This window comes from Ambystoma mexicanum, chromosome 3q (genome assembly GCF_040938575.1).
Source record: "Ambystoma mexicanum isolate Mex_15411 chromosome 3q, UKY_AmexF1_1, whole genome shotgun sequence".
In the NCBI taxonomy this organism is placed as follows: domain Eukaryota; kingdom Metazoa; phylum Chordata; class Amphibia; order Caudata; family Ambystomatidae; genus Ambystoma; species Ambystoma mexicanum.
The window spans coordinates 785358214-785380491 of record NC_090926.1 but is presented as its reverse complement, the minus strand read 5'-3'; the positions used below and the strand labels follow the sequence as shown (position 1 = coordinate 785380491).

At 47.9% G+C, this 22278-nt stretch overlaps 1 protein-coding gene across 1 annotated transcript in view; it reads right to left on the bottom strand.

The window, feature by feature from the left end:
• Nucleotides 1-22278, bottom strand: part of HID1 (HID1 domain containing) — a 396446-nt gene that overhangs the window by 113744 nt on the left and 260424 nt on the right. Inside the window, exon 8 of the mRNA XM_069654845.1 lies at nucleotides 18623-18679. Within this exon, the coding sequence (XP_069510946.1) occupies nucleotides 18623-18679 (57 nt within the window). The remainder of the gene's footprint in view (nucleotides 1-18622; nucleotides 18680-22278) is intronic.

The window sequence follows — 22278 nt, the reverse complement described above, 5'->3', positions numbered from 1 at the left end:
TTACACAGTGTCTCCTTTATACCTAAAGTGTCAATCTCATGAAGGACATATCTAAAGCGGCTGCATTCTACTGTACCAGGCCCTATATCCTGCAGTAAAGGATTCTTACACAGTGTCTCCTTTATACCTAAAGTGTCAATCTCATGAAGGACATATCTAAAGCGGCTGCATTCTACTGTACCAGGCCCTATATCCCCGTGTAAAGGATTCTTACACAGTGTCTCCTTTATACCTAAGGTGCTAATCTCATGAAGGACATACCTACGGAGGCTGCATTCTGCTGTGCCAGGCCCTATATCCTGCAGTAAAGGATTCTTACACAGTGTCTCCTTTATACCTAAAGTGCTAATCTCATGAAGGACATATCTACGGCGGCTGCATTCTACTGTACCAGGCCCTATATCCCCGTGTAAAGGATTCTTACACAGTGTCTCCTTTATACCTAAAGTGCTAAACTCATGAAGGACATATCTACGGCGGCTGCATTCTGCTGTGCCAGGCCCTATATCCTGCAGTAAAGGATTCTTACACAGTGTCTCCTTTATACCTAAAGTGCTAATCTCATGAAGGACATATCTAAAGCGGCTGCATTCTGCTGTACCAGGCCCTATATCCTGCACTAAAGGATTCTTACACAGTGTCTCCTTTAACCCAAGGTGCTAATCTCATGGAGGACATATCTAAGGCGGCTGCATTCTGCTGTACCAGGCCCTATATCCTGCATTAAAGGATTCTTACACAGTGTCTCCATTATACCCAAGGTGCTAATCTCATGAAGGACATATCTACGGTGGCTGCATTCTACTGTACCAGGCCCTATATCCCCGAGTAAAGGATTCTTACACAGTGCCTCCTTTATACCTAAAGTCCTAATCTCATGAAGGACATATCTACGGCGGCTGCATTCTGCTGTGTCAGGCCCTATATCCTGAGGTAAAGGATTCTTACACAGTGTCTCCTTTATACATAAAGTGCTAATCTCATGAAGGACATATCTAAGGCGGCTGCATTCTGCTGTGCCAGGCCCTATATCCTGCAGTAAAGGATTCTTACACAGGGTCTCCTTCCTACCCAAGGTGCTAATCTCATGAAGGACATATCTAAGGCGGCTGCATTCTACTGTGCCAGGCCCTATATCCTGCAGTAAAGGATTCTTACACAGTGTCTCCTTTATACCTAAAGTGCTAATCTCATGAAAGACATATCTAAGGCGGCTGCATTCTGCTGTGCCAGGCCCTATATCCTGCAGTAAAGGATTCTTACATAGTGTCTCCTTTACACCTAAAGTGCTAATCTCATGAAGGACATATCTACGGCAGCTGCATTCTGCTGTACCAGGCCCTATATCCTGCAGTAAAGGATTCTTACACAGCGTCTCATTTATACCCAAGGTGCTAATCTCATGAAGGACATATCTACGGCGGCTGCATTCTGCTGTGCCAGGCCCTACATCCTGCAGTAAATGATTCTTGCACAGTGTCTCCTTTATACCTAAAGTCCTAATCTCATGAAGGACATATCTACGGCGGCTGCATTCTACTGTACCAGGCCCTATATCCCCGAGTAAAGGATTCTTACACAGTGTCTCCTTTATACCTAAAGTGCTAATCTCATGAAGGACATATCTAAAGCGGCTTCATTCTGCTGTGCCAGGCCCTATATCCTGCAGTAAAGGATTCTTACACAGCGTCTCCTTTATACCTAAAGTGCTAATCTCATGAAGGACATATCTACGGCGGCTGCATTCTACTGTACCAGGCCCTATATCCCCGAGTAAAGGATTCTTACACAGTGTCTCCTTTATACCTAAAGTGCTAATCTCATGAAGGACATATCTAAAGCGGCTGCATTCTGGTGTGCCAGGCCCTATATCCTGCAGTAAAGGATTCTTACACAGTGTCTCCTTTATACCTAAAGTGCTAATCTCATGAAGGACATATCTACGGCGGCTGCATTCTGCTGTGCCAGGCCCTATATCCTGCAGTAAAGGATTCTTACACAGTGTCTGCTTTATACCTAAAGTGCTAATCTCATGAAGGACATATCTAAGGCGGCTGCATTCTGCTGTGCCAGGCCCTATATCCTGCAGTAAAGGATTCTTACACAGTGTCTCCTTTATACCCAAGGTGCTAATCTCATGAAGGACATATCTACGGCGGCTGCATTCTGCTGTGCCAGGCCCTATATCCTGCAGTAAAGGATTCTTACACAGTGTCTCCTTTATACCTAAGGTGCTAATCTCATGAAGGACATATCTACGGCGGCTGCATTCTGCTGTGCCAGGCCCTATATCCTGCAGTAAAGGATTCTTACACAGTGTCTCCTTTATACCCAAGGTGCTAATCTCATGAAGGACATATCTACGGCGGCTGCATTCTGCTGTGCCAGGCCCTATATCCTGCAGTAAAGGATTCTTACACAGTGTCTCCTTTATACCTAAGGTGCTAATCTCATGAAGGACATATCTACGGCGGCTGCATTCTGCTGTGCCAGGCCCTATATCCTGCAGTAAAGGATTCTTACACAGTGTCTCCTTTATACCCAAGGTGCTAATCTCATGAAGGACATATCTACGGCGGCTGCATTCTGCTGTGCCAGGCCCTATATCCTGCAGTAAAGGATTCTTACACAGTGTCTGCTTTATACCTAAAGTGCTAATCTCATGAAGGACATATCTAAGGCGGCTGCATTCTGCTGTGCCAGGCCCTATATCCTGCAGTAAAGGATTCTTACACAGTGTCTCCTTTATACCCAAGGTGCTAATCTCATGAAGGACATATCTACGGCGGCTGCATTCTGCTGTGCCAGGCCCTATATCCTGCAGTAAAGGATTCTTACACAGTGTCTCCTTTATACCCAAGGTGCTAATCTCATGAAGGACATATCTACGGCGGCTGCATTCTGCTGTGCCAGGCCCTATATCCTGCAGTAAAGGATTCTTACACAGTGTCTCCTTTATACCCAAGGTGCTAATCTCATGAAGGACATATCTACGGCGGCTGCATTCTGCTGTGCCAGGCCCTATATCCTGCAGTAAAGGATTCTTACACAGTGTCTCCTTTATACCTAAAGTGCTAATCTCATGAAGGACATATCTACGGCGGCTGCATTCTGCTGTGCCAGGCCCTATATCCTGCAGTAAAGGATTCTTACACAGTGTCTGCTTTATACCTAAAGTGCTAATCTCATGAAGGACATATCTAAGGCGGCTGCATTCTGCTGTGCCAGGCCCTATATCCTGCAGTAAAGGATTCTTACACAGTGTCTCCTTTATACCCAAGGTGCTAATCTCATGAAGGACATATCTACGGCGGCTGCATTCTGCTGTGCCAGGCCCTATATCCTGCGGTAAAGGATTCTTACACAGTGTCTCCTTTATACCTAAGGTGCTAATCTCATGAAGGACATATCTACGGCGGCTGCATTCTGCTGTGCCAGGCCCTATATCCTGCAGTAAAGGATTCTTACACAGTGTCTCCTTTATACCCAAGGTGCTAATCTCATGAAGGACATATCTACGGCGGCTGCATTCTGCTGTGCCAGGCCCTATATCCTGCAGTAAAGGATTCTTACACAGTGTCTCCTTTATACCTAAAGTGCTAATCTCATGAAGGACATATCTAAAGCGGCTGCATTCTGGTGTGCCAGGCCCTATATCCTGCAGTAAAGGATTCTTACACAGTGTCTCCTTTATACCTAAAGTGCTAATCTCATGAAGGACATATCTACGGCGGCTGCATTCTACTGTACCAGGCCCTATATCCCCGTGTAAAGGATTCTTACACAGTGTCTCCTTTATACCTAAAGTGCTAATCTCATGAAGGACATATCTACGGCGGCTGCATTCTGCTGTGCCAGGCCCTATATCCTGCAGTAAAGGATTCTTACACAGTGTCTCCTTTATACCCAAGGTGCTAATCTCATGAAGGACATATCTACGGCGGCTGCATTCTTCTGTGCCAGGCCCTATATCCTGCAGTAAAGGATTCTTACACAGTGCCTCCTTTATACCTAAAGTGCTAATCTCATGAAGGACATATGATATGATATGATATGATATGGTATTTGTAACGCGCCTATACACAAGTGTTTCAAGGCGCGACGAGGCAGGGAGGGAGGGAAACAAGGGGAAGACAAACGATCCTACTAGGCCAGGTGTCATTCAGATCGCGCAAGTGCAGAGGTAAGGGGAAAAGGAGGAAGTGCAGGGGGAGGAGGTGGGGGGGAAGTGCAGTACAAGGTAAGTAGCGTAAAAAATAATAATAAATAATAAATAAAAAGGGCCAGCTGGTGGCAAGTGCGAGGTAAGTGCAGAGCAAGTGCTGGGAAGGGGGCTGTAGGGATACAGTGACAGTCCCACAGTGCAGGGGGAGCCAGGGAGGCAGTGCAAGTGGAGAGTGGCTGGGCCCTGGACCGAGGTTGCTGAGAGTGGCCCAGATGCAGGTTTAGTGCTGAATTCAGTGGGGAGTTAAGCAGGATTAGCAGGGGAGAGGGAGAGAGAAGGCAGAAGCGAAGAGGAAGGTTTTGAGGTGCTTCCGGAACCGGAGATGGTTCTCCTCAAGTTTCAGGGAGGCAGGAAGGCTGTTCCAGAGGGAGGCCCCTGCTGCGGAGAGAGATCTACCCCCAGCTCGTTGCTTCGAGAAGCGGCTGACCATGAGGGAGTTGGAGACGGATGAGCGAAGGGCTCGTGAAGGAAGATATTTAGGAAGAGAGAGTTGAAGGTATTTAGGTCCCAGGCCCCAGAAGGCCTTGTGGACAATGCAGAGCGTTTTGAACTTAATCCTCGCAGCCACTGGGAGCCAGTAAAGAGATTTCAGTCCTGGAGAGATACGGTCCCTGGGCTTGAGGCCAAGGACAAGTCTCGCAGTTCTGTTCTGGATAAGTTGCAGAGGGCGGAGAGTGGAGGCAGGCAGATTAAGATAGAGGCTGTTACAGTAATCCAGCCTTGAGAGAACCAGGGCTCGGGAGACAGTGAGCTTCTGGGGGAAGGAGAGGAAGGGAAGAATACCTCTGAGGAGGTGCAGCTGGTAGTGTGACTTCTTAGAGACGTCATATATATGAGGAGAGAAGGAGAGTGTGGAGTCGAAGATGACCTCGAGGTTTTTAGCCTTGCAGGTAGGGGCAGGAAGGGGGCCAAGGGAGGCCGGCCAGAGAGCTGCAGGGAAGGAGGGAGTGGGTGTGCCGATGAGTAGAATCTCAGTCTTACTGGCATTGAGGCAGAGGTCATTGGCGGCACACCATTCCTGGATAGCAGACAGACAGTCGGAGATGAGGGAAGGAGAGGAGGAGGCCGAGAGTAGCCTGAAAATGAGCTGGGTATCGTCTGCATAGCACTGGAAGTAGGGGCAGAGAGCGGCGATGCGGTGGGCAAGGAGTGCCAGATACTGGTTGAAAAGCCAGGGAGAGAGGTTGGATCCTTGGGGGACACCACAGGTGGAGAAAAAGATGTCAGAGAGGAAGGAGCCCATTTGGACCTGGGAGGGTCGACCGGAGAGGAAAGAAGTCAGCCAGGCCAGAGCCTGACCAGTGATACCCAGGTTATCACGGAGACAGTTGAGCAGGATGGCATGGTTGACAGTGTCAAAGGCAGAGGAGAGATCGAGCAGAATGAGAACACAGGGAGTGTTGGAATCGAGGTTCAGGAGCAGGTCCTCACGGATGTTCAGGAGAGCAGTTTCCGTGCTTCTGGCCGCTCTGAAGCCGGATTGATGGTCATGAAGATTACCAACAGATTCAGCATGGAGGTTAAGCTGGGAGATGGCCAGTTTCTCCAGGAGCTTACCCAGGAAGGGAGTAATGGAGATTGGGCGATAATTGGCCGGGCAGGAGGGGTCGGCAGAGGGTTTCTTGAGGAGGGGGTGCACAAGGGAGTGCTTGAGTGGGGATGGGAAGACTCCAGAGGCGAAGGAGTGGTTGCAAAAGTCAGCCAGGGCAGGAGCCAGGGAGTCAATGTGGTCCTTGATGGTTTTGGAGGAACAGGGGTGAACCTGTTTAGACGAGGCTTTCATAGATCGGACTTGTCTGGAAACCTCATCAGCAGAAAAAGGTGGAAAAGCAGAGAAGGAGGGTGGAGGGGCGGCTGCAAGAGAGCAAGAGGAAGAGCCGGGAAGAGAGGGAGGGAGGAGAGAGGAGGAGAGCGAGGACAGGATGTCCTGAGTTTTTGAGATGAAGTGCGAGGCCAGTGCAGTGCAGAGGGCCTGGGAGGGGACAGGAGAGGTAGAGACTGCAGCGGGGTTGGCCAGCTCCTTGCAGATTTTAAAGAGTTCGGCCGAGTTGTTAGATGCCTCAGAGATGCGGGCTTGGATAAGGGCTCTCTTCTTGGTGAGAACGGAGAGCCGGTATTGCCTTTGGAGCAGGCGACAGGCCAGTTTGTCAGAGGATGAACATGAAGCACGCCATTTCCTCTCTGCCACCGTACACTTGCGTTTTAGGGTGACGAGATCCGAGTCATACCAGGAGTTACATTTGGCTTTGGGCTTCAGGCGGATTCTCATGACGGGGGCAAGGATATCGAGAGTATCAGATATAGAGGAATAGAGCATGGAGAGGGCTGTGTCAGGGTGGGAGTCAGCCGAGGGGGGAGGAGGGGGCGAGAAGGTAGCAGCGAAAGCCTCAACTGACACGTGCTTCATGGGTCGGATGACCGAGAAGGTGGGTGGCAGTGAAGAGGGTGGCTTTGCCTGTGGGGTAGAGAGGGAGAGGTGGGAGGATAGGAGAAAGTGATCGCTCCAGGAGAGAGGAGTGGAGAGAGGAAGGGAGAGGGGAAGGTCAGAAGAGATCAGAGCATCAAGAGTGTGCCCTGCAGAGTGAGTAGGCCCAGATGGGAGAATAGAGAGTGAGAGAGAGTTACAGAGTTCGCGAAAGAGACCAGTGGGGGGACAGGAGGCATCGAGGTGGATGTTGAAGTCACCGAGAAAGAGGAGTTGGGTGGTTGAGGACAGGAGTGAGGAGGAGAGGTCAGCCCATTCAGAGAGGAAGGAGGAAATTTGACCAGGTGGCCGATAGATAGTAGCCACGGTAAGGGAATGGCTAGGAGAGAGAGAGAGTCGGCAGACAAGGCATTCAAAAGAGGAGTAGGTCTGCGTAGGAGTGACAGAGGCAGGAATCCACTCAGGGAAGATAAGGGCAACACCACCCCCTGAACGGTTGGGCCTGGGCACGGAGAGGATCTTGTAACCGTCAGGTAGGAGTGTGTCGAAGCTGGTGGCAGAGCTGGCAGTGAACCATGTCTCAGTGAGACCGAGGACGTCGAGGTCCAGTTCCTCAAGAAGGCGACAGATATCAGAGGAGTGCTTGATGGCAGAGCGAGCATTTAGAGTGGCAATGTGGAGAAGGTTGCCACCTTTGAAAAACTTCCGGGGAGGGGTACAGATCAGAGGTATGCCCTGCGGAGGTGTTAGAGAAGGAGTTGAAGAGGGAGCAAGAGAAGGGGCAGGGAGGGAGGGGAGAGGCAAGGTAGCCGAGGACAGAGGAAGGGGGACAGCGGGAGCCGAGAGGAAGTTGATGAGGCGTGAGAGGCGTCTATCAAAGAGGTGAAGGTTGGCCTGAGGGCCTTGGACCAAGACGGTCCCGTTAGCATAGACATTAATGATGGCCTTAGAGGAGTGGAAAGGGGCCAAGAGGACATCCCAACGGGTGCCACCATTAATGGGAGAGGAGGAGAAAGGAGAGAGCACAGAGACCATGTGAAGGGTCCATAGGTCAGGTGAAGGCACGAAAAAGAGAATGTCAGTGAGAGTTTCCTTGGAGCAGGCGCTCGTGTAGGTGTCAGCGATAGGGAGGCCTGGGATGGAGACCAGGATGTCCTTTTTAAACTTTTTCCTACCGGATTTAGTGAGGAGAGCAGGATAGTCAGGATATCTAAGGCGGCTGCATTCTGCTGTGCCAGGCCCTATATCCTGCAGTAAAGGATTCTTACACAGTGTCTCCTTTATACCCAAGGTGCTAATCTCATGAAGGACATATCTACGGCGGCTGCATTCTGCTGTGCCAGGCCCTATATCCTGCAGTAAAGGATTCTTACACAGTGTCTCCTTTATACCTAAGGTGCTAATCTCATGAAGGACATATCTACGGCGGCTGCATTCTGCTGTGCCAGGCCCTATATCCTGCAGTAAAGGATTCTTACACAGTGTCTCCTTTATACCCAAGGTGCTAATCTCATGAAGGACATATCTACGGCGGCTGCATTCTGCTGTGCCAGGCCCTATATCCTGCAGTAAAGGATTCTTACACAGTGTCTCCTTTATACCTAAAGTGCTAATCTCATGAAGGACATATCTACGGCGGCTGCATTCTACTGTACCAGGCCCTATATCCTGCAGTAAAGGATTCTTACACAGTGTCTCCTTTATACCTAAAGTGCTAATCTCATGAAGGACATATCTACGGCGGCTGCATTCTGCTGTGCCAGGCCCTATATCCTGCAGTAAAGGATTCTTACACAGTGTCTCCTTTATACATAAAGTGCTAATCTCATGAAGGACATATCTACGGCGGTTGCATTCTACTGTACCAGGCCCTATATCCTGCAGTAAAGGATTCTTACACAGTGTCTCCTTTATACCTAAAGTGCAAATCCCATGAAGGACATATCTACGGCGGCTGCATTCTGCTGTGCCAGGCCCTATATCCTGCAGTAAAGGTTTCTTACACAGTGTCTCCTTTATACCCAAGGTGCTAATCTCATGAAGGACATATCTACGGCGGCTGCATTATGCTGTGCCAGGCCCTATATCCTGCAGTAAAGGATTCTTACACAGTGTCTCCTTTATACCTAAAGTGCTAATCCCATGAAGGACATATCTACGGCGGCTGCATTCTGCTGTGCCAGGCCCTATATCCTGCAGTAAAGGTTTCTTACACAGTGTCTCCTTTATACCTAAAGTGTCAATCTCATGAAGGACATATCTAAAGCGGCTGCATTCTACTGTACCAGGCCCTATATCCTGCAGTAAAGGATTCTTACACAGTGTCTCCTTTATACCTAAAGAGCTAATCTCATGAAGGACATATCTAAAGTGGCTGCATTCTGCTGTGCCAGGCCCTATATCCTGGAGTAAAGGATTCTTACATGTTTTAGTCGACCCAATGGTTTGTGTTGCTCATGAGAATTGCATTTATTGATTATGAACTCCACCTGAGAATCATGCATATTGATTATGGATATAAAATCTGCCCATTTTCACATGAGAATTATGTTTGTTGATTATTAATTACAAGGGTGGCCCACACATGATTCACTCAACTCTGAGCTTCCTCGTGCCCATTGAATAATTGGGTGGTGTTCTATCATATAATAATTTCAAGTTAAACTGTATGCACTTGACAAACGGTACATTCACACAAATTCTTTGGGACCCTGTATGTGTATGAACGGATTCATCGTGTGTTAGTCACAGGTAAGTAGCGAGTCATCTTCATCTGGACACTGTATTGACTCTCAATGTTAGTAGTTTGATTATTTAATGTTGGCTTTGGTTCATTTGGAACTTGTGTCAATGTCTCGTAGGCTGCTTTCTTGTCGCCATGATCTTGAGTAGTAATTACTTTGTTGTGAGTTCTAATACGTGTCTGAAAATACTTGAAACGGTAGCGTCCCTTGCATTCCCTAAATAGATAATGATGACTCACTACTTACCTGTGACTAACACATGAGTACATTCATATCATACAGTATAAACGTAAAAGTACAAATGTTAAAATTACTAGCTAGAAAATTTACAATCTGTAAATGTTGGAAATGCCACCGTTAAGGTTCCTATAAACAGTCAGTGTAAATTAAATATTCCTAAGCATACAGTTTCTCACACTAGAGATGAAACCTTAAATCACATTACAAAACTACTTCACAAAATTAATTGTAAATGTGAGGCAGTTAACATGAGGAATATGCCATGGTTAAAATTAGCCTTGTGAAGTAGTGGTGTGAATGAAGACTTAATTTGTAGTGTGAGAGACTATATTTATTTTTATGAATATTTAATTCACGTTCACTGTTTATAGTAAACATTAATGATGGTACTTCCCATGTTTGTAGACTTTACTTTTTATAGGTAGTAACTAACTGTTTGCAAAAAAAAGTCATTGATATCTGTCAGCCATTACTCAAATAGTCCTGCTGTGGCTTGAATCTGTTCAAAATCACACGCTTAGCAAGTGCCGCCAACTAGTGGTTGATGCGGAGTATTACAAGTTGTTTACTTCTCAAGTAAAAGGGTGACAACACAGGTGGTGCTGCCACACTATCACTATACTATGCTATGTTTGTACCCAAGATCACCAGACGTCAACATCCTCAGTTTGTCCACGTTTGATAGCAATAGAAGAAAAAGAGAAGGCAGTCTTCTGCCACTCCAAAGTGTTGGTGCATGTCACTCTAAACAGACATAAGAACACAGAAATATGTAGGTGGGCACCATCGTGAGTAAAGTACGGTTCGAGAATTTACTTGTATGATATGATATGATAGGTTATTCATAACGCGCTTAATGCCCAGAGGTTTCTAAGCGCGGACCCGGGGATCGAACCTGTGGTGCTCCATGTCGTCTTGTTTCAAAGGCGAGCACGTTAGATTAGTGATTTGGTGAGGGTGAACATGAATACAATTTGTAAGGATTTTCAAAACGATCTGGAACGTGGGAGTTTATTAAGTCTTTCCCTATGGGGGAAGGTTAATGCTTTAAAGATGGTATCGACCCCCAGGATCAACTATATCTTGAGTATTATCCCACTGAATATAGATACTCGGTACTGGATGGAATTGGACAGTAATATTCAAGGTTTTCTGTGGGACAAGAAACCACCTAGATTGAGCTTATGGAAACTACAATTACCAGTGGAGAAATGTAGACTAGGAGTGCCGAACTTTAGAGCCTATGACCTTGCCTTTATTTGTGACTTCATAATTGATTTCTTGGCACCGATATCTGATGAATGGGCTGTGGCGGAAGCAAGTTGTAATGGTCCTCTGTCACCCAGAGCCTTACTGACTACAGAATCAAGAGTGAAGAGTGTGAAGGACCTATTGACTGTCTGTCTGAGATACTCCTGGAAGAAATTCAATGGTTTGCTGGGTGTGGATGCATGTAGAGATCCTGGTGCGTCATTGTGGTACAATCCCTCTATTAGATTGGAAAATAAGACGCAATTCTGGGCAGACTGGTTTTTGGGTGGTGTGAGTTGGATTGATGATTTATTTAAGGAGGGGAAATGGATGAGTGCTAGAGAGTTGCAACAACAATTTCATATTGAAAATTTCAGGTTTTCGGATTACAGGAAATTGAAGATTGCAGTTGGTGAGATTGATTTCCAGGCGAGTTTGAATTTGGATTTTCTTACAAGAAAGTCATTGGTAGGTGAAGGTGGCTTAGCTAGCCGGGTGTACAAACAAATATTGAGTGAATATCAAGACAATGTTCAGCTCAGAAACGAGTGGAGTCGAAGAATTGGCTCTGAAATTACAGTGGAGACATGGACAAGGATGTGTGCAAATGTCAAATTTTGTTCCCTGGGTTTGACTGAGAGAACGAGACAAATAAAGGTATTAAACAGGGTTTATTGGACACCTGAAAGATTATGAAGCGAGGTTTGACAGATGACTGAGTGTTGGGCTTGTATTTGTGAAACTGGTACACTGGAACATATGATGTGGGATTGTAGGAAGGTGCGTGAATTTTGGAATGAGATTGGTGTGGTGATGGAAAAGGTCTTGGATGAACCGATAGGTCTTGATTTTGAGACATTAATACTGGGAAATGATGCTACCTTAGATATACTCACTCAAAGCCAAAAGAAGTGGTTATTTAGGGGAGCCATGATGGGGAAAAAAATCATCCTTAGGAATTGGAAATCCGACATTTCTTTAAAAAAAGAGGACTGGTTGAAAGAAATGCTTGATCTGGCGGATGTGGAAAAATGTATATATAGGAAACAAGGCAGGAATGGGTTGTTTAGAAAAATTTGGGGCAAATTTCTGACATTGTATTGATTCTGACAATTTCATATTATATGATGTGTACCTGGCATCTGTAAGGGGGGAGGGGAGGTATTTATGTGTTTGTAATTATGTATATAGTTTTTGCTACCAATTTCTTTGTTATTTCATGTTTTGTTGTTATAAGTAAAATGAAAATAAAACATGAAAGAGAATTTACTTGTATGATATGATATGATAGGTTATTCATAACATGCTTAATGCCCAGAGGTTTCTAAGTGCGGACCCGGGGGGGATCAAACCTGTGGTGCTCCATGTCGTCTTGTTTCAAAGGCGAGCACGTTGCCCCCGAGCTATCCTCCCGAGACGGGTAACAGTCAGATGTGGGGATAAGGAGCACGACAGTTAAACCAAAGGCACTTTGAGCCTCATCACGAGTTGGGCAGTATCCTGGCAGTAAATTTACTGCCAGAATATCGCCCAATACAATTATTGTTACCGCCACTTGGTCCGGCGGTATTACCGCTGGATTACAAGTGGCGGTGTAAATCCTCTTTTTTTTTTAAGTCCATAGGACTCAATGGGGTGTTTTTGGCACAATTACTGCGGCCGTAATTGCGCTGTGTTAACTGCCCCGAAAAAAGGACAGTCGGCAGATTCACTTCCAGCTCAGAGTTGGCCGTGAATCCTCCAACTTCCCCCAAAAATGTCTAATTGTGTGGTGCGGTAACATGACGGTAACGCTATTACCTCTGCATTTTTACTGCACCACCCAACTCGTGATGAGGCCCCTTGGGTCATGAATACTGTACAAAGAGACTCTAGAAGCAATTTTCCAGAGAGCTGCATGCTCACACCTGGAGCTCGAATGAGATTCAGAAACGTTGGTATATTAACCGAAATGTCTTTGTTTAAAAAATATTTGAAATAAGAGTTCAGCCAAATCATTAGTGGTTAGATATTTGAATGTTTAGATCCCATACAGTGACTATTAAGTCTGCCAATGCATTTCGGACATGAGTACGTCATCAGGGCAATACACAATACATACACATACATGGCGCAGATTGCCCTGATGACACTTTGCTGTTCACTGCATGATGCAGAGTTCTACACATTTTAAAGCATGAACCGTTTCCTAAACACAACTAAGTTCTTGGCAATATCTTTACTGCTGTTTTTCTTAGTATGGTGAGAGTGACAAACCAAACAGTGAGGGGAAAAGGAGCAAAAGAGTACAAACGAGAGAGCAGCACTAGCAAGAAAGTCAGACCAAGAGAAATAAGACGGAGACCTCACTGCTGCCAAGCGGTCCCACGACATGCGTGATGCCTTCCGTGAGTGAACACGCTGGGGCTTAGCCGTTAAAAACATAGCCCTACAAGTTCTAGCATACCTTGAACAAAACCACGTTTGGCTGCAGGCATCACGCATGACATGGAGTCACTTGACAGCGGTGAGATCAAATAGGAGTGAGAGGCAGTGGCGCTGGCGAAAAGCAACATTCGGAAGCAAGCGGCCCTCACAATCAGCATTCTTATGGACGCCCTCTTCTGGCCCAGCCAGAGGTTGCAGGCATTCAGTGGCAAGAGAGTTTCCCACTCGACTGAATCCCATGTACAGTGCTGGTGTTTAACTCACTCCTAAAGATCAAATTCAGGTTTCAAAGGGATGCAACTTTCAACTTGAAATGTGTAATATTCGTTGCAAACGTGTGCTGAACCTCACGCTCATAATAGCTTTAAGAAATGCTTTCCCCCTTTCAAACATGAGCCTAACTGCTGCTTTAATAAGAGGGGGACGCAACACAACCCTTTTTCCTGTGACCATTTTACTTTTAGAAATATCTGATTCTGGTGCATAGGATTACTTGCGAATGTCGCACTTCCTCTGGAAGAGCCTGCCTGCCTCTCTCGAACCTGAGCAGAACCAACTCCGGTTCCAGAAGCAACTCAAGACTTTCCTCTTCGCTTCCACTTTCTCTCTTCCTCGTCCCTACTGCTTCACGCACTGCTCACCGGGTCACCCTCTGAACTCAGGCCCAGGCTCCTGCATGTCCAGTTGTTTGTTTTATTATTTGTAATGCGCACCAGACCCGAAGTTGCACTTCGCACTGCCTCTTGGTTCCCCTAGCACTTGTGGTCTATATCTGCAACCCTACAGTCCCTTCTCTCTGCACTTATGAGCCACCCACTGGCTGCACTCCTTGAGTTACCTGCACTAGGCCACACGATGGCTGCACTTTTGAGTTACCTGCACTTCTTCCCTCCCCCCAAACGCCCTCCGACACTTCTCCCCTTCCACTTCCCTGCACTTGCGCGATCTGAATGACACAGTGCCTAGTAAGATCTTTGTTTTGTCCTCCCTATGTTTCCCCCTCCTGGTCTTGTCGCGCCTAGAAACACTTGTGTACAGGCGCAATATAAATGCCATATCACATCACCCTTTGAATGGGTGCTGCCCCTGTCATGGCATGGAAAGTCCTGTCTGCCATATACATCTAGGCAACCGTATTTCAACCTTGAGCTTTCTTGACGGGCTTGAAGGCTTCAATAACAATAGGGGACCTCCTCTCACGTAGAAGCTCTTAGCAGCCTGTCTTCTAGGAATGGGACCACTGTCCTCCGATTGCCAGTGATGAATGTCATGTCGATGTATGTGCTTAATGGACACCCCTGTAGCTCGAGTGAGCTTTACTAGGGAGGTCTCTTCAACCAGTACCATTTTTGTTGGACCATCCATCTAGGAATCTCTTGACACCTCTTCTTGCAGAGGATTAGGCCGCAACCATCAAGGTGGGTTGATCATACGCCGAAGGGCCTTTTGTGATGGTTTGTGATACGCACCCACAGCGAAGTACCTTCATCAAAGTACCGCATGCTCGCTTCCTGCACGAGACTCTGTGCTTTTTCCTTGCGGACACAGACCCGGACTATTGTGAACCAGTGAATCGCAGAGGTACCCAAGTCTGCCTGCTTCTTGCAACGCACTGCAAGCCTGAAAAGACTAATTTTTCTTTTGTTGGTTTATTTTCAGCAAAAATATTTTCTAAGTGTTGAGCTACGCCCCTTACAGGGTTGGACTTGTGTGTGTTTCCATAAAAAAGTGCGCACGCGCGCACCCACAGCGAAGTACCTTCATCAAAGTACCGCTTTGCCCGCTTTGGCCGCCATGGCTGAGCGTACTTGCACCTTTTACTTTTACTCATATACTGGGAACAATGTCCAAAATTCAATATTTGAAATTCAATCTTTGTTATTAATTGTGTCTGTTCTCAAGTCTTCAGGTTCATGTTTAATCATTTATATTCCTTAAAGTCGGGCATGCCTGACTGTACCCTTCTTGCATCAGCTAATCTGCATGCGTTATGTAGAACGCACATGTCAACTATGCATACCCCCCAGCCATAATAGTAAAGGCACAACAAATGCCTTTACAAATGTGAATAGTCTCGAGTGCACACACACTTTCAATACGCATTTACCTAATAAGCTACCCAGTCATTTGTCTTTGCCTTTTGCAAGAGCGGGTCCCGCAAGCGAACCTCGTAATAGGGTGGAATGGGGTTACCGCTCCGGCACAATTACCGGCGCTGTTAAACCCATTCCGCCCACCTCGTAATGAGGCCCATTGTCCTCTGTTATGTGCTAAAAGACAAATACATTTTAACAAGTTTTGCTCTTCCTTTGCTACCATGGATTCAAATCAATGCTGGTTATATATTTTTGGTTCTCCTAACTTGGCCCTTCAGATAGCAATTGTAAATGTTTTGTCCTCATTGAAATTAGATATTATTTGAAATTTTATGTTTTTGTCTTTCTTTTATTCCATGGCATTGTGATCTGCTTTAATACACAATGGGCCTCATTCCGAGTATGGCGGTAAGGGATAGCTGCCACCGGTAACGAGACCGGTGGCGGTGATCCCTTACCGCCATACTCAGAGTTCCCTCTGCGCCCTCGCCCTTAACGCCTGCTTTGAGCAGGTGTTAAAGTCGAGGGCGCAAAGGGGCCTCCAAGCCAATAACGGTGACCGTAATGAACGGTCACCGTTATTTGCATCTTCCCCATTCCCATTGAGCCCTATGGGGGCTCATTTGGGAATGGGGAAGAGCCTTGGTGAATGGGGAATTACCGCCCCGCCAACCTTGGAATGGGGCGGTAATTCCGCCATCCACCAAGGCGCTGCCGGTCCGGGTACGGCGTCAACCAAGGCGTTAATAGCGCCATTGGTTAGCGCCGTACTCGGAATGAGGCCCATTACCTTGTTAATAATCATTGAATGATGTTATGTGATATTATATTATGTTTATAATTTGTTTAAATGGTTTTATCATCAAAATTGTAAAAATGAATTTGATATGTGTCTGTAATCGAAACTGTTATATGTATATTGAAAAGTTGATTATATTCAAGTAAATCAATTTAAAAAATATATGGTTTGTGATACTATAAAGCTTACCCAGAAGCATAAGATAAGGTCTGTCTTAGAGCAGAGAAACCCCGTGATAAAACTGGACATCTCTTTCCTTAGAGCCTGCTCTTTTAAAGAACAATGAAATAGTACGAGTAAAATCTGCTCTTTTCATAGCCTCTATGTTCTGAAAGTACCCGGTGGGGCTGTGAATTCAGCCTCCCAGCCAATGAGGACAATCAGAACCTGGGCTTTACCACATGGACAAATCCCCCGTTCCGAGGGGCTGCCATCTTCCCCTGCCGCATATTCAGGTAAGTGCTCCACTGTGCCCCCATCCCCACCCCATTACCTCATAGTTAGCCCCCCCTCCCAGACCCACCACACTAGCATTACACTGCTGTCCTTCGCCGGCACTGGAAACAGTAGTGTTCCCGGCCCATCCCTGACACACGAATAGCCGCCATGGAAAGGGAGAAGGGAGTAGGAGTAGTTCCCTTCTCCTTGATCCATGGCGGCCATCTTATTTTGCAGTCTTTTTTAAAGTTGCGGAACAGCAAACACGTTATTGTTCAACTTTAAAAAAAAAACACTACGAGTTCCCTGGCACGTTGTACCAGAGTACTAATAGGAATATTCCCCTCAAAGGGAACCATTACCAGGGTGGCTCATGCCCCCCTTGCTCGGGTAATATTGCTTAAATATACAATACAAATTGAACCACTTACATAAATGCAATTTGTCCACGGACATATTCAACTAGTAAAATGGAGGCTGAATGCCTGCATTGAATGAGCACAGCTCATCACCCGCTAACAATGTGTCAACCCTAGTGTGGCAATTGACTCTGCACACAGGCGTGGAGGAAACCATCAATGGTGCCTTCTATGTGCGGGCCGCGTGTTACTCATGTTAAACAATCAGAGCTTTATACCCCACAGGTCTGGCATACTGGCATGCATTTTGACTGACATGCTCTCGTCTTGGACAGCACCACTATTGGCAGCCCCGCAGTCACTTTATTACCACGCTTTTCTGGTAATAATAAAACTCCACGTCTCTGAGCCACCCGTAATAATCATCATTTGAGGGTTTCCGTCCCTCTAGCACGGCCTTCCACATAGAACATTCACCCTGCAAATGAGGCATCTACTCTGGCCACCATGCCAAATAAGTGCTTACGAATCTCTCCAATGATGTCCCTGTCCATTCTCTCTCATCGCATCTGGGAAAGAACCAGTGGGGGCGTCCACTCTGGAGGTTCACTTAATGTCCATCATTCTCGGATATCTGCTCATGTAGTTACCAGCAGCACCCTGAGGATACCCTTCTGGATACGCAAATAACCATCTGTGTCGCCATTCTGCAATTGAAGAGATTGGTGCTCCCTGTGGCCATCGCACTGCCCTCCAGTCCGATACAGGGCTCAGGCGCTCCCAATACAGTCCAACTGCCCCTCCCTCCCACGTAACTCTTGGTACCTCCACTAGCCCAGAGCAACCTGGGTCCCTCCACAGCCCCCCTGAATGGTCCTAGTGAATTCTAATTCCACCGTGTCCTCTAAATACCCCCAATTACCCCCGGCACACCTTTACAGTGGATCGAGCTCAGTGCCTCATGCATACCTCTGGGCATTAAGGAGACATGTAACACCCTGTGTCTCTTTTCCCCGCCTCTCAGCCTACTTTTCCTAACCATATGCTTCTTTTCTGCACCTGCTGCGTTGGACTCTTTTGTGCCACATCAGTGCTCCTGCCTCACCCCTCCCCCGCACCGTGGTCTTCACACTCCCCATCCATCCTTGCCCAATGATTCCTACCCCTCCACCGCTAGTGCTATGCGCTCCCCTCCACTACAGACATGTTGGAGGGGCCATTGAAGCTACTCATATTGATATTAATATTTTATTTCTATCGCGCTCGTACACAAGCGTTTCAGAGCGCGACGAGGCAAGGGAGGGGATCAAGGCAGAACAAAACAACGATCTTACTAGGCCCAGTGACATTGAGAACGTGCACGTGCATTTCGTTTGTGCCAATCCTCCCACTCTAAAACTTCAGGCTCCTCCAAACCCCAAACGCACAAACATACTTTCAGAGGACCAGACCTATAGCCATGATGTAAAGACGTGTCACAACAGAACGAACGCAAATAAGCACACGCATGTTGGCACAGCCTGACTAAGGAGATGCAAGGACCTCATTTTCAGGGCCCGAGCAGGACTGCAGCACGTGACCTTCCCTTCAGCAGGGGGTGGAAGGGGCTGCCTCTTACCTCCTCGCGGTGGATCCTGGACAGGTAATTCACAAACAGGTTGTCTGGTCCTGGAGGCTGGAGATAAAGAAGAGGGGCGAGTTACAGAAATAGCCAATCTGCTGAATGGATCACAATCACCCAAACACAAAGCATCCCAGAGGCACAGCCATTATTCCAGAATGCAAAAGCTTGCCACAGAGTGCCGAACAACCTGGAAGATCCTTCTGAACTCTACTCTGGGGCTTTTGTTCATCTTTGACGCTTTAGTGGAGCAGAAGCTACCAGTATGAACTGTATTTATTTATATATTTTGGCGTTTGTAAAGCGCACCTCCTAATCCTCGGACATCTGGGTGCTGACGTTCTTAAAAGGTTACATGTTGCAAGAATACAAGGTAACTGGTTACGTACATGTGAGCAATGGTGTTCTTACAGGTGAGACGTACATGCATGGTATTGGAAACAATAGAATTAGCATACAGTTTACTGGTTTACATTCAAGTAGGGCATTAGCCATCCTAGGGTGTAGCAATGTGCCAATGAATAGTCGTAGCTGGCAAATATGTAAGAATTAACATCTAGCTTAGTTAGGGGTGTGTCGGTATTCCATCCTTTCTGTTTCGTTCTGGTATTGTGATGTGCTTAAAGGTAAACACTATGGGCCTCATTACGACCCTGGCGGAAAGTGACTGACCGGACCGCAACAGCGTAAATAGCGTTTCCGCCATTGCACGAAGGAGCAAAGTGCGGCTAATTACGACCCATCGGGCACGAGCATTACGCCATGGCGGAATCCGAAAGGCTGCGATGGCGGAAATGACCCCAAAACGGCCCTTACCGCCGCCGTACGCTGCACCAGGTGCAATACCGCCACCCATCTTAGCGGTCACCGTAATGAGCGGTCACCGTAACGAGCGGGCACCGCAAATTACGGGCACCGTAAATATACGGAAACGGAAGTAAAAGCATGTGGCCGGAACGGGAAACAGCACGCCGCACAACTATAAAATCCGAATCCCAACACAACCATTAAAAATCCGACCCTGACACACATCCCAACCCGTTAGCAACCCCAGTTAAAAAAATAAATATGGGAAAGGTAGCCAAGAAAGCGTGTGATCGCAAGCGGCAGGTACACTTCTCCCGAGAGGAACTGACCGTGCTCACCGAGACCCTCCAGGAAAATGCCGCCGTCGTCTTCTCCAGTCAAATGACCAGGACGGCCCTTGCCAACAAGAAGGCCATATGGGCCCTGGTGGCACAGCGCGTAAGTGCGGTGGGGACAACACCCCGCACGCCACAGCAATGTCGCAAGCGGTGGGACGACCTGCGGATCCGCGTACGCAGCATACTTTCTGCGAACAGGAACATCGCCACAGCTACCGGGGGGGGTTCAGAGTCGCCCATCAAGTTGACCCCCTGGGAGGATATCTGCGCCTCCACCATAGGAATGGAGAGCATAGAGGGAGTCGGAGGGATGGAGAAAGGAGTGCCGACATCCGGAGAATCAGGTAGGTTGGCCAAGAGAAACAATGCGAAATCCACAAAACACGAACATGTGCAGTACCATGTGACCCCATAGTGCAATACATACTTTGCCCTGACAGCGCCCTCTAAAAGTCAGAATGAATAAACAAATCAATCGAGATGCCATAAACAACCCCTACATGTGCAGCATGCACCCCCTAACTGCAGGCAGCCAAATGAATGCATCCTCAATCCACACGAAAATGAGACCACCTCCAAGGCCCAGTCCCAAATCAGCCTCATGTACCACCCCAATGCATTTGATACGTTGCCATTCCAAATCCGACAGACCCATAACTAACGCTCGCCCCTCTTTACTCCACCACAGGGTCCGATACCAACAACGAGCTGCAGGACACCCCTACCAGCACGCCTGCAAAGAGGGCCAGGACCAACGTCCCAAGAGCCTCCACCTCAGGTGCAAGGATCAAGACACGGCAGCAGCAGGAATCAAGTGGCAGCACACTGGAGGGGACTGCAACAGGCACCCCAGCAGCCAGCAAGTCCACAACCCCAGCACCACAGGTCCCCCCAAAGAACGTATCTGATGGCACTGCCTCTGGTGGTAGCAGCACCATAGGTGACACAGCTGTCATGCCAGCATGCTCCGACACGGAAAACAGTGCTGGCGACGTAGGTACCATCCATGACCTTTCCCAATCCCCCTGCATGTTCCATCCCCTACACCATGACGAAACCACGCAGGGGCACCCTGAAGACGACGACTGGCCAACCCCCACAAGTCCTGTGCCAAGGCAACATGTGTTGAGCAGCCCCCCTGTCACACCACCGCAAATGTCCATGGCCCAGCAGAGGCAACAGTCCCTCGACCTGCTGATCGAGCAACAGCAGGAAGTGTCCACGCTACTCAAGGACCATGCAAATGAATGCGGGGGTTCCAGGGCAGCCATGGAAACATCCACCGAGACACTCAGGGCACAAATAGAGAAAAGTAGTGAGAGCCTCAGGGGAGAAATGGAGAAAAGCACCGAGAGCCTGAGAGCACAAATGGAGAAAAGCACCGAGAGCCTGAGGGGGGAACTGCATGCGACGTCCAAAGACGTTTGTGCTGAACTTGCTGCTGTGCGCCGTGTGCTCTCGGAGCTCTCACAAACCCTCAGAGACATGCATGGACGCGAGCAGGCAGAGACATCATCCGTGGCAAGTTCCGTCCAGGGCAGCCCCCAACGCAGATCTGGCAGGAACCTGCGCTCCACGGGCAGGGGTGCCCCTGATACCCGTAGAGGGGGCTTGCAATAGCGTCTAACCACGGACAGCATGCATATTTGGACACTGGTGTTGGGGGGGGAGGTAGTAGGGTGGAGGGGGTGTGTTGGGCTTCACTGGGTGGCGGGTCCATAGGGTGTATAAATCAAATCACATTAACAATACAGCACCTCATTATCATCCAATGACATGTGTGGACATTGATATTTGCGTACGAGGCCTTCATAGGCGTACAGTCCACAATGTGCCTGTACTACACACACACAGTGCCACAGGTCCCCTTTCCGTGTAATAGGCACCATGCGTGGTTGCTAGAAGCATGCATCTATGATGCTCTGTCGGATTGCACGTGCATCCTGTGCCTCATGGACTCCTTGAGGTGCCTCCACATCCCCACCCTCATCATCATCATCATCTTCAGGTGCATGCAGTACAGCGTCAGGGGGCATGGGCACATTCCTACGTATGCACATGTTGTGCAGCATGACACATGCCATGACCATCTTAGAAACCTTCTCATGGCTGTACATGAGTGCCCCGCCAGACCTGCTGAGGCTGCGGAAACGAGCCTTCAGTAGGCCGAATGCCTGTTCAATGACCACACGGGTACGTGAGTGGGCATGGTTGTAGTCCTCCTCATGCTCGTTCTGTGGGTTCCGGATTGGTGTAAGGAGCCATCTCTTCAGTGGATACCCGGCATCACCTGTATGAGACGAATAAAGGGTGTCAGTGGAATGATAGTGCTAAGTAGCCCCCCCCCCCTCCTGCAAGGTCATTGACGCATCAAATGGGCCACGATGTCATGCATGGAATGAGACTCACCGAGTAGCCAGGATCTGTGCCCTGCGTGTCGCTCCATGTAGCGTGGTATTCTTGTGTTCCTCAGGACCATAGAATCATGGGTAGATCCTGGAAATCTGG